Genomic DNA, 12754 nt, shown 5'->3' with positions numbered 1-12754 from the left:
AATTAGGCACCATCCTTTGAGAAAAGCAGATACAGTAGTTTCAATATCCCTTGGCCAAAAAACCCAACCAGATTTGTGTGCTGCTGGCCTCCGAACTACACTGGCTTCACATGTTTAGGCAGCAACCAGAAGTGCTGGATCTCGGAGTATGCTGATGTGGTTCTGCAGGTGCCACAGCAGTACCAGCGTCTTAAGAGCTTAATGCTCCGTTAAATACCGAATCAGTCTGAGTTCTACTACCATATTCCCTAAAACCAGGGTTCTGTCTCTTCCTAGGCATTATGTTTCTGTTCCTTACCAAGGTGGTTATTCTGCAGCAACTTTGCGTCTTACTACAATGTGTTCAAATAAAAGAAGGTTTAGGCATATTTGTTCCGTGCAGGGAGCTCAGGAAAGTCTTCAGGTAACAGAGCATGACCACGGCAGATTGGGCAGGTACTGGAGTGCTGCTTAAGCCATGTTCTAATGCACTGCAACAACAGGAAGATGGTGAGGAAACCAAGTCTGGTATAAAGAGTTCAGCTTAAGTATGTCAATTGTCACTAATAACTTTTCCAACGTGTTTTATGTTACTAAAATTTGCAGTTAGAAAACTTCTATTGTGGTGCTGTGCTGACCAATTTACATTTGCACCTATTCTGCAATAACATAACAGCAGTAAACAAATAAGGTAACAGGAAAAAGTTGCCGACAGAAATATCAGGCTATTGAACATAATCCTGACTTTCTTACTACATGAAGTTACAGGTGCAACTGCCTTCAGGTGGCAAATGCAGGGTTTATAGTGACAGCCCATTCTGCAAGTATGCTGCAAACAAATCTGACTTGACTACCAAATTTACTCTCCAAAGAATAAGCTTAAATGAATTATCATTTTTAGTTAAAAATCTGAAACTGGAAACTTTCTGACCCAGTAAGACCATATATAGCAAGTCTTGGTGTACAAAGTACAGAAGAGAAAATTGCACTGTTCTTTAAGCACTGAAGGGTAAGGCGGGGGGAGAGTTGCTTCTGGAAAGTGGAACAACAGCATAACTGAACAGAGTTTGTAAACATTCGCATCTAATTGATAAGAACAAAAATCCTTACTTCTCTGTGAAAACGATGGCCACATTCTAGTTCACACAAGTCTCTGCTTAGCTCATCATGACATATTGTGCAGGGATCATCGCTGGAGGCCTGTCGATAAAATGTTAAGTTATTTGAAAGCTAGCAACAACTAATCAGCAAGTTCTAATAAGGTAATGAAGTTACTAATTTTATCTAAGTATATTTATGTTTTTGTACACAAAATGAACAAGTCAATTATTTTTTCCAGCAATACTTTGATTATTTCATGTCTTATAAGTAGTACATGGCAGTCACTTCACATTCATTGAAATGGTGAAGAACTTACTGTAAAGTCTACTTTTTTCCATTTAGATTTAGGTGTTGCTCCAACATTCCCCCAGGGCTGAAGGTTTGGCCGAGATGGACTTTTACTGGAGGCATTCTTATGCGTGGGTCTCGCCTTGGGCGGGCTGGGTACATTTTCTTCTGCAGGTACTTCCCGCCTCAGAGTTCTAGTCTGTGCTGGTGAAGCAGAGGATGCTGACCTCACAGGTCCCCCTGTTGAAGCTGGTGCCTAGACAGGTATTGGGAAAGAATTTGGAGCAAGTTCGTATTTCAGAGCCTGACAGCAAAGGAAAGTCTGCATTCTTTTCTGGGCTGTGCCACGCTGTCAGAGATGGACAGTAGAAAAGGCAGCAACTACACAAACCACAGTACCTTACTTTGCTGGTCCAGAATGAGTTCTGTCACTCTGCTTAGAATTTCATCAAAACTCAAACCCGACAATGTATTCCCATTTCTTCTTTGTGCATCTTTTATGAAGCTAATAAAGTCTGAACTGAAGGGACAAAAAAAGACTTAATTACTGATTGGCAATACTATGGCTGTTATCAGCAAGGTCACAGCATTAGAGAAGACTGTAGCTTCCACGTTTGATTCACAGCAATAAAGCCTTTAAAAGATATTAACGTCTCAGATGAACTGTGGCAAGTACCTGCTTCCAGTACCTCTCAATAACTAGGATCTACCTTAATCGTAAAAAACCCCAAGCAATAAAATACTTACTTGTTAGTGGCTCTAATTGGGGTAAAAAAACAAAACACATAAGCCAACACCACAGGTCTGTTCCCTTACAGAATATCTCACTGAACAGGAAAGGAGGGAGGGGAACAACTAATATTGTTATTCGCGTGAAATAGAAGCCATCTACCAAGAAATCAATTCTTTTTGTACTTTATCACTGGATGTTCAGAACTTCTGTTACTCAACATTACACTCATTAAAACAGGTACCTGCTATAGTTTGGGAATATACTCTGTAGGTGCACAATAATATTTTCAAATGCTTTTGGAAGCACTTTGTTGCTTGGAAGTCCAGGCTGCCTCAGATGTATAGCTGAGTCATCCTGGTGGTTCTGGTTTGGCTGGAGATTCTGAGTGTTACTTCCAGAAATCCCTGATGGACGAGTTGCCGAAACTTTGTCAGAATATGATCCTTCCAGAGGTTTGGAGTGTGTTTTCACTGATCCGCCACTTGCAGAACAAGCCTTAGAATTTGCATACGCTGGCTTAACTCTGGCCTGTGTATTAGGAGAAGCATGTGCTGGACCTTGATCTTCAGAACTTGAAAATGCAGGAAGTAAATTAGGATGTGCAGCTGCAGAGGAATACATGACAATGGCTGGATCGCTGACTAGAGTTCTGCCTTGTTTTATCTAGGAAGTAAACATTTCACAGGAAAAATAGTGATTAAAGTAAATTTAGCAGAACTCTCAAGCATTTGCAACATGAACTAGGACACATTTGGTCATGCTAAGGAACTGGAAGGTCACATCACTTTATCTTAACTTGCTTTCCCTAGGTAAATATATTGCACAAAGGTGCTCTTTAGTAGGTACTACATATAGACAGCCTGTCTGAAATGGGATTAAGTAGGACAGCACATATGCAAAGTGTTCCTTTAACTTACTCTTGCTTTGCTAAAGAACGCATGGCTGTTGGACAGCTCTAAGTTGTACAGAAGTATAGCTTGAGGTGGGTGGTAGAAACAGAACTGCTTTAAATAAGTGCCATCAATTTGAAAATACAAAATTCACTGCTTTTAACAGATTATATAATCTATATATAATCCAGGGTGATTTTTTTTTAAACAGAAACACATGTCAGCCATAGTCATCATCTTGAAAAACTTGAGGCTGACATGATCCAGGAAGACTTGTTTTTGCACTAACGACTCTCTTCCATAAATGGAAAGAACTTAAAATAAGGTTAGTTGTTTGACCCCATGACTCCTATTTGTTTCAGAACCTGACTGCTCTAGGAAGGTGGCTTTCTGACACACAGAACTAAAATTCTGCATTTCTTCATAGTCAAATTTGCTGGTTCTTGTGCTGTGTTCTTTATTTTACTGCCTTTTTGAAGCCGTATTTTACCTTCTCTGTAAAGGTGTTTAATTAAACGGCATTAAACAGGTAGAAAAAGGGTTTTCATCACATCTTTTTCATTTGGATTCAGTATTTGCCTATTAAAGTCCTCTCAAAGCTGAAAGAATTACAGATCTCTCTTCTGAAAGTACTGTATTACTGCAATAAAAATAGTTACCAAATACAGAACAAAAAGTCACTCTTTCCCAACCTGCAAATTGGTGGTAGCCTAAGGATGGTTATTAAGTTATCTACATATTCTTAACAGTTCTGTGCCAGTAAGTAGAAAAGAGATACCTAGAAATAGTGGGGAAGAAAAGGTATGCAGGAGAGCAGAAGCGTAACTATTACTTGCATAAATCCAGAAAAACTGTAGTAACAATCATAAATATACAGTATTAGAACAGAGCCTTGAACCTAAATTATACCAAAAACAAACAAAAGAAAAAAACCATGACTTTCTGCAGAGAATATATATAAAAAAAGTTGTGTGGTATCTTCAGTGAATTCAGGGATTTCATATGTGCGTGCACTATGATTGTGTTTTACTTATTGAGGCAATTATCTCCTCTATTTTGAGATATTTTTTCCTTACTCCAAACTGTCCCAGGTCCCATGGTTTCTGAACACTATTTCTCTTCAGGACTAGGCACCAGCTTGGTGCCCTGGTTTCAGTTTTACAGTCAGTGAATGGCAGCACACAGGCTGGTTGCACCGCTGCTGCAGCGAGCTTGGCTGTAAGTATTTTATCACTGTCGTGGGTCTCCCCACCGCCACGCTGACGAACCGCTCAAGAAGCACGGACTTACACTGACTTCGTCCTCGCACCAGGAACAATCGAGGGTTTGGAAGGAACTGACATGATTTGAGCGAAGCATTTGTGGAACTGTTGGCCCGTGAGAAAATGTTTTAAAATAGCATTTATCTGGGATATAGTCATTACAGATGCATTTCCATAAATGGCTATACTCCATCTAGTTCGTAACAGATACGACTGGAAGTTGATTTTGGTATTCATAATCAGTTACACATGTTGGTGTAACAGGGCCTGGTCCCTGTAGAATTCGATGCTACTGGAAAGTCCCAAGTCAGACAGAACATGAAGCATTTTAAAGTTAACTTTAAACAGCTTAAGCCTCTCAAAGGACTTGAAAATGTGCTTCTCACTGGACTTGAACACGCTCATCTGCAGTCACCTTTTCCTTCTGAACATTACCTGGACATATGAAGAGCCAAATTACTTTGTATTCAAGTTCTTTACATACATGTCCTGTAACGGATAGCCATGCAGATGCAAACTTAAAGAACTTTTTAACAAACTTCTATCAAATGTAAGATACATACTAAGACACTGGGAGGAGAAGGAAGATCCACAGTTTCCATTTTAGTGAGGCAGTTCCGTACACCATTTTTCACCATCTGAATTTTTTCTTCATACTCAGCCTGCAGAAGGAAAAGAAATGATCCTCCACATCAGCATTAACTAAAGCTCACTCTTTATTTAAAATGGCATTAACACAACTACTATTTTGCAAACCACCAAAGATACCAGGCCTTTCAAATGGAGACATAAGGCTACCATTTGCTCTAGTATCATAAATATCTATTTAAGTACTTGCATTGATGCTTGAAAGGGTTTGGGAAACCCTTTCTAGTTTCTTAAAACTCAGCCTGAACATTTTACATCTTAACTTTTCAGAGTTTTCTATTGTTTTCAAAGAAGTTGTATGGATTTCTGAGGTTCAAAAAATATAAAAGAACCAAGCGCCTAGACTTGTTAATGTGGGATCCCATTTTGAAGCAAGGGTATAAAGGACAGATTTTTTTTGTTTATAAATTGAAGATATTCATTGTAACTTAACTATACTTAAATAATCTGGACTTAAAACTGTGTATTCCTTTTGTAATTAAAAAAATGCAGTTCAGTATTTGGAGGACAAGCTACTGGTGTTTTAAAAAAGGAATGCAAAATTATTTAAGGTATTTATTCTGTTTTCATTTCCAAAACTCAAAACGTGTTCAGAGAAATTAAGACTTACCTCTACTTTTTCCAGTTGTTTCTTTATATTTGAAATAAATATTTCCCAGGAATCAATCTGTGACTTCAACTTAGGTGCTGCTGAAGCTGAGCTGCTGAAGTATTCAAGATCTTCAGTTAAACTCAAACATTCCCATTATTTTTGCTTAAGACCAATGGTTTTAGTACAACAGTTCCTTTCCCTATCAACTAAATCACAGTTAAAGACTTCAAGCAATTTTAACTTAAAAACAGTTAAAATACTGATTTTTAAATTAAAACTAAAACTAACTGGTCTAGTTAAATAATCGTGACTAAACATTCAGTAGTTACTTGTATTTAGCAACTAGTACTACTGAAATTTCTGGTATAAACTCTCCATACCTGCTGAAGGACTTCAACATCTTGAGATTTGCTTCTGCATTGGCAGCTATGCCATTTACCTTGCGTACTTCGGTTTCCTTCCAGTTTTTGAGTACTGATATCTGTAACAAAACGTAACTGTGTAAAAAAAGTGCTGTAAAAGCACTGCTGTAGCACAAGGAATAAAACCTCAAAATAGATTTTAATAAGCATCCAAAACAATAGTTTGATGATACAGAGTACAACACACACACAGACAGTGTGGAATTTCAAGTGGAAATAACAGCCCTGGCAGGCCTTTGGGAGGATAAAAAGGCTACTTTCACTTCAACCAATAGTAGAAAGCTTCCATAAATGTTCCATTTGAACTTGTCCTACCTATTTTTTTTTTTTAATATATATACACACATATACTCTTAAAGGCAGCCGTTTAAATACTGCACAGTTCAAGACTGATGTGGACCAACAATCTAATCTTTTTATATAATCCTACTGCAGATAAGACAGCCTTCAAGCCCTTAAGAAATGAAGGTTGTTCACAATATTCAAAGCATTTCCAGTATAACACATATTGTTTTAGAAAAAAAATCTTGACATTTATCAGCACTCTTCTCCTTTCAGTGAAACACAAGTAAGTTGTTGCATTCTCATTCTACCTGATAAAGAAGTAGCTGTATATTCACTAGCCATGAGTTACTTTTAACAAGGAATTTCTTATGTTCCTATGGTTAATTCTTACTAATGGAATTTATTCGTGACAGAGATACGTATGAAACTGAATTACTAGTTGAATTTTGTTTGGGGCAATACTATATGCCCCAAATCCTGGCTTTTAATACTGGTCAATAATAATAATGTACCTTGATGATCTGCAAAGTTTTGGAGGGTAACATCATGAACAGCACTTCTCAATATTTGAGTAACACTTTTGATATACTCTTATGAAAAGTTTTAGATGCTATTTAAAAAGTAAACTGTTAGATAAGACTTCACCAGTCATCTTCCCCACCTACTATCAGTGCAAATGATCCAAGCTCTAGCAAAAGTGTTTTAAGATTTTTTGTTTGTACCTCTGCTTTAACAGCTCTCTGCACACACTCTTGGCAGTCATCTTGACTCTTTTTTATAAGCTCTTCCAATTTTACTTTCTCATTAGCAAGTTTATTACTGTGAAATAAAAAGATGTTAAATATTTGAGTAACATTTGCAACAGAGTAGTATTTAAAATTTATGGCGTTTTAGAGGTTTTCTACAGCTATTCTCTCTTCTTCAGAGCCACACATCTCCATTTACATTGTACAGCCTGTGCCTTCAGGTATGGCATACTGCTGGCTCCATGGACAGGACCTTGGGATTTCTTAACCGCGTTTCACTGTGCAACCTAAAAAGCTTATAGGAGTTCAACTACTGCAGTCATACAAGTATTACAGTTCTGAGCCTGATCACATATACAAAGAATGTATCTATAAATGAAACCTTGACTTTACACTATGTGCAAATGAGTAACTTTTAGAAATGTTTAGATAACCTCATGTACATTCAGGACTATAAGCATGTGAAGATCCAAACCTACATACAACAGTTCAGTATGTCTGTACCACACCCATCTTCTAACCTGTGTTCTAAAACACAGTATCATATAATCAAGGGAAATGTATGAGAGCATGTTGAAAAGCCAGTTATTTATTATTCTAAATATCTAAAAGAAAATAATATTTACTTATGATAAGTAAACTAACTTAGTATAAGAGATACAGGTTAAAGTCTGTATTTTTTTCTAAGCCTTTACCCAGAGTGAAGCAGACAACTCCAATAATGACAAGTCAACAGAAAAATGTAAATATTGCTGAAAGGTACAAGAGTTTTACCTGGTCTCAAGATATGTATTTAAATATACATTATACTGCTTTTCCTTCTCATCAATGGTCTTCGAATACCTAGAGCAATCACACATTTATTAAGCTTGTTCTGAAAAATGTTCATTAACAAATACAAAACATGTTCCTTTATAACCACAGTGACAATCTGTGTGTTTTATATGCTGTTTAATACCATAAGTGCATTTAAATGTATTCCTAATTAAGCAGTAGCTAATATAAAAGGAGGCTGATGATTTTTCAAGAGATATTTGGCCCAAACAACTTAAACTAAAGCTAATACAACAGCATTCAAGGACAGAAGTTTTCTCAGTTCTGTAAACCAAGAGAGAACATTAAAAATACAGTAGGAATTGTCAAATCTGAATAGATAAATTATTGCTACGTCAGTCAGTTTCATCAGTTATCTAGAAGCCATTTGAAATGTTTACCTGTAACTTGCAAAAAAAAAAATCAAAATACAAAAGCAGACATGTACATATTTCAGCCTATTACTGTAATAAAACATCTAGCTGGTTACACAGCCATTCAGGTTAAAGTCTTTGGAATGTTTTGGGAAAAGCTACTGATAATACTTCATCAAATAACACACAATTTATTTTTCAGTACAGCAGTGACATGATCTCATGGATGCTTGCTGACTATGGTAGAAGTTGACCCAAATTGCTTCTTGCTCCTCCATTGCCAGGAGAGCTCATTGCCTACCGAACAGCTGGGTTTGCTGCACACAGGATCATGATGGGATCTGTACATTGATATTATTAAGTTCCATGGAAAGCCCTCCAGCCTTCTGTTTTAGGGTGAAGGATGGGTAAAAAAACCCCACAATAGATCCATGCAATTGTGCAGTTCTTACGGATTTCTCAGATTCAAGTAAAACTGCGACAGGACTAGAAAAGAAGGAAACATGCATCCCTGCATAACCCTCAGATAGGCTGTGTGGCAGAACAGACTAAAAGCCTGTAAGAAAAATAGGTGCAGACCAGAGTTCGGTTGGGCTGATTGTACAATAGAAGGAAGGCTGAAAATGGAAATGAAAATATAAAGCTAATCATCATGCAGTAGAGGAGACACTGAGAAAGCAATGATAAGTCATGAAGGAGAAAAGTGAAAAAGCAGTGCTGATCTAAAGGATTCTGGAAAACGTGGGAAGATCTTAAATAGTGAAGGAGTAGTATTTGTTAATTACGTTAAATAACATTGTATGTAGATCCTATTAACAGCAGCTCTAATCCAAGAATTGCATTTAACTCATTTCAGAATGACATAATCAGGGCAACAAGTTTGAGTTTTCACTCTGCATACATCATGGAATCAGTAGATACTGAAATTTACCATAGTCTATCAGAAATAACTGTACTTACTGCTGCTTTTAAAAAAAAAAGCACAGAGAAAGTAATATAACTCTGTATTTAAAATTAGTACCTATCATTGGTGTCTGTATGCTTTTTAGCTGTGCTCCTTAGTGCTTTTAAGTTCTCTTGATTTTCTTTTTTCTCCTGTTGCCATTTTTTTACTTGTATTTCTAAGTCTTGATGAAACCAATCTAGTTCATTCTTTGATACCTAAAAGCAGAAAATAAGAAAACATTATTTCTGAAAATACTATTTTATTCAAATGCAAGTTACAGCAGATTGCTGACACGTGATCAAAAGATAAGCCAGTGAAAATTACAGTAAGAGTTTTACTAGTGCTTAATTTACTCTTAGTTCAGGTATTTAGCATTGGCAACATTCATAAATGCTTTCTGCAGTGATCTGCACACCTCATTTACACAGCTTCAGAATACTTGCAACCTTGTTTTGCAGTCAGCTAAAAGAAAAAACCCAGTTAGTTCCACAGTGTCATGTAGAAATACATACTGAAATCCAACTCAAAATCCAGCTCAAAAATCGGTACTGATACTGTTGCATCAGTACTAACAACTGGGAAGTTACAATTCATAACAGAGCAAGACAGCAGTGAATCTTATGGCTGCCATAACTGCTTAAAAAAACCATGGCAGCATCAATGCATCATTGGGAATTCTAAAAAGAGTATTTTTTAAAAAAATCCTACAATGCCCACGGACAAGTTCATCCCCCGTGCACACAGCCATGCTTCCAGCTCAAAACTTTTTAAGCTCACATTTTTACCAAATATTCATACAGAAAAACCAGATGTGAGACTCCATCATGCCTTATATGACAGTTTGCCAGGCTACTCACAGCCAATGGTGAAGCTAGAACTCAGGAGCTCCCAAGCTGTAGTACATCAGTTTACTCCAACACATCATTGAAAGGAAAAAAATATATGAAACTGAGATTGAATGACAGGCCCCATCTTACTAAAGAGAGGGCATGGGGAGAGATGGCTCTCCTTTCACCTGAATTTTTTTTTTTTTTTTTTAAAAAAAATTCCTTTTCATGTGGACAGATGGGCAGCCTGTGGCATCTACATCTTTAACTATAAAATTAATCCAAAGTGATAATAGGCTGATAGTGTTGTTTGGGGACTACTGCTCCCAGACATTTTCAAGGAAATAAAGCCTTGTTAGCAAACCTAACGTATCAAGATGGAAGAAAGAGTCAGCAGTGTAGTGCTTTTTTGTGCTCGGGTGGAACCAAAACCAATACATATCCACTAGATGGAAGCAACCAATATTCCACATGTTTAAGTGTGTTCGAAGGAATTTGACACACAAGGACTGTGAGGTTTGCAGAGCCAGACTTCACAGCAATGAGGACTACCAGTCAAGTTTCAAAAATACTGTTGATCAGTTACAACCAATCTTGTGAGCCACTGCAGTTCATCCCACTGTGCATGGATAAAAACATTACCTCAGTCTCTTCAACACTTTTCTTTAGAAGCTCTTTTAAAGCACCAACTTCCTCTGAGCTTCGGCTTTGTAACTGGTCATATTTTTCCTCTGCTTCTTTAAGTTGTTCCTTTAATACCTGATGCTCTTTTTCCATACGTAGAATATCTCCCTGAAAATATATCAGTTATAAGAAACAATCTAATATCTGTTACCACAGGACAGTGAACATTCATGACGTCTAGAAGGAACAGTCTGCTGTCAGCTGAGATTCAAAATCTTGAATGTGGTTGGGGTGGGGGTTTTTTTGTTTGTCGGTCGGTTGGGGCAGAGGGGCCCGTGTTTAAGAAAAAGTTGTAATACAATTTCAATCCAGCTCAGGAAATGAAAATTCAGGTCTGACCATGAATGGAACATGACTAGTTGGAAGACCACATTTTCCTACTTTTATCTCCTACTACAGATGTAAGACTGCCATTAACATCTGTCTGAGCTGTCTCTATACCCAAATGGAATATTTAAATCAAACCTCAATATTTTTGGAGAAGAAATACTAGATTTCCCTAAAACATACTCCAACATCTGAACAGCTACAGAACAAAGCTCCAAAACCTCCTTGTTGTGGGCCTGTGTGCAGTTTCCTGAAGCAGAGGGGAAAACACTCCCGCACACCCCACAAAAAAAGCCAGACCGTAAACCACACACACAACACCAAACAAATTAAAATTTAAAAAAAAATATAAATAAATCTGTTAAAACATGTCATTTTTCAAGAGAACCTTCATCTTTTCACTACTAAATTTTTGGGCATTCCTTTAACCTTCTTAATGAGAAATTTACACAAATATGCAGGTAACTTACTTGCTGCATTTCAAACGGATGAAAAGGCAAGGTATTTGTTTCCCTATCAGCTACTTCATGATTTACCTAGAATACAAAGAATCATTAGTTGATTAAAAAGCTTTCCAGTTTATACATGCTCCGTTTTGGAGCTTTTGTACCTAACCTATAATTTTACAAATCCGACTACATTATGAAGTCAGTCTATCTACAATGTAAAAAGAAATTAGGGAAGTGTTTCCAAAATGGACTTCAATCTATAATGAAAGCACTTTTTTTTTCACGAACTTTCCCTAGTTTAATTGACCATGAATGAGTTTATACTGAGAACAGTTCTCCGAGTCTTTAAACACAGCTGTGCTCTAAATATCTGAAAACTTAAAGCTTGCAAAAACAGTGTCTGACAGCTCACTGAGGAGCTGGGTTTTGTGGCTCTTCCTAAACTCAAGATCTAGTACATAAGTGCTTCTACATAGAAGGAACTAGACTCAAGGACCTTCAGAGTCCCTGCTTGTTCTCCTCTAATACCACCCATCAAGGACTTACTGAAAGAACTGAAGTTTAAAATATGTGACATTAAAGATCCAGTTTATGATGTCACTGTTCTAATAGGCTATTAAAAATCATAGTCGGATAATGTTAAATACCTTGCTCTACCACACTTTTGCAAACAGAAACGTATCTGTTGCTTAGTGACCTTTTGATCTCTGCTAACCAGAATTCACTAAATCAAAAACTGTAGCCTCTTCTGATACCTCTTTGTTGCATGTGTTCAAAAACCAAACAGAAATCCCATTTTAAAAGCCCAGTCAGCCAAGTGATGAAATTCACCAACCAAGACTGATGGGAAACTTTCAGCAACTGCTCAGGAAAGATTTGAAGTGAAGAAAAGTTTTGTACACAAAACAAGTTTGGAAAAAAACTCCAATATGTTAACATTTGCCTAATTTAGAAAGCAGTAATAAAAAGACAACTATTTATCTTACAGCTATAAATGGCTATTCCTCCCTGAATGGCAAGAAACAAAGATGAGGAACTCCTCCCCAGCAGTCCCTCTAGCACGCTGGATAATCTCTCATAAATGGATCTGTGAAACTGCCATATCCATAACTCTGAAAAGCCAGTATTTTAGTCCAAAAATGTTTTCTGTAACAAATGTGGATGTGACCGTTGTCTCCATCTGTTACATGAAGTGTGTTTTCACAAGTGGTGTATGCTGATCTAACACTGGGGTACCATTAAAGAGTGAATGCTCCAGCCCATCATCTGTCCAGCTGTATGTCCTGCCCCTTTCTGGGTATTCAGCAATGTTTTCTCTGCCTGTAGAACAAAACTTAGGGGTTTTCTTACTTCAGGAGGGAAAAGAAAATGTGAGGAAGTTTGCCCCC

General features: G+C 37.2%; 1 protein-coding gene across 7 annotated transcripts in view; it reads right to left on the bottom strand.

Moving 5' to 3' along the window:
* Window positions 1-158: 158 nt before the first annotated feature.
* The window catches only part of TTC3 (tetratricopeptide repeat domain 3), a 62737-nt gene continuing 50141 nt past the window's right edge, over window positions 159-12754 (bottom strand). For 5 of the 7 annotated variants that reach the window (XM_074858328.1, XM_074858327.1, XM_074858333.1 and 2 more), the window contains 13 exons: window positions 11388-11453; window positions 10549-10698; window positions 9155-9294; window positions 7721-7789; window positions 6923-7019; window positions 5874-5974; window positions 5512-5605; window positions 4817-4915; window positions 2343-2764; window positions 1768-1888; window positions 1397-1624; window positions 1090-1179; window positions 159-470 (listed from right to left, as the gene is read on the bottom strand). In XM_074858328.1, the coding sequence (XP_074714429.1) occupies window positions 360-470; window positions 1090-1179; window positions 1397-1624; window positions 1768-1888; window positions 2343-2764; window positions 4817-4915; window positions 5512-5605; window positions 5874-5974; window positions 6923-7019; window positions 7721-7789; window positions 9155-9294; window positions 10549-10698; window positions 11388-11453 (1788 nt within the window). In that variant the 3' untranslated portion in view covers window positions 159-359. Of the gene's footprint in view, window positions 471-1045; window positions 1180-1396; window positions 1625-1767; window positions 1889-2342; window positions 2765-4816; window positions 4916-5511; window positions 5606-5873; window positions 5975-6922; window positions 7020-7720; window positions 7790-9154; window positions 9295-10548; window positions 10699-11387; window positions 11454-12754 lie in introns of those variants that run through there. The other 2 variants (XM_074858331.1, XM_074858332.1) reach the window with 2 other exon arrangements.

Source organism: Strix uralensis, chromosome 2 (genome assembly GCF_047716275.1).
Source record: "Strix uralensis isolate ZFMK-TIS-50842 chromosome 2, bStrUra1, whole genome shotgun sequence".
Lineage (NCBI taxonomy): Eukaryota > Metazoa > Chordata > Aves > Strigiformes > Strigidae > Strix > Strix uralensis.
This window is presented reverse-complemented; position numbering and strand designations above follow the sequence as displayed.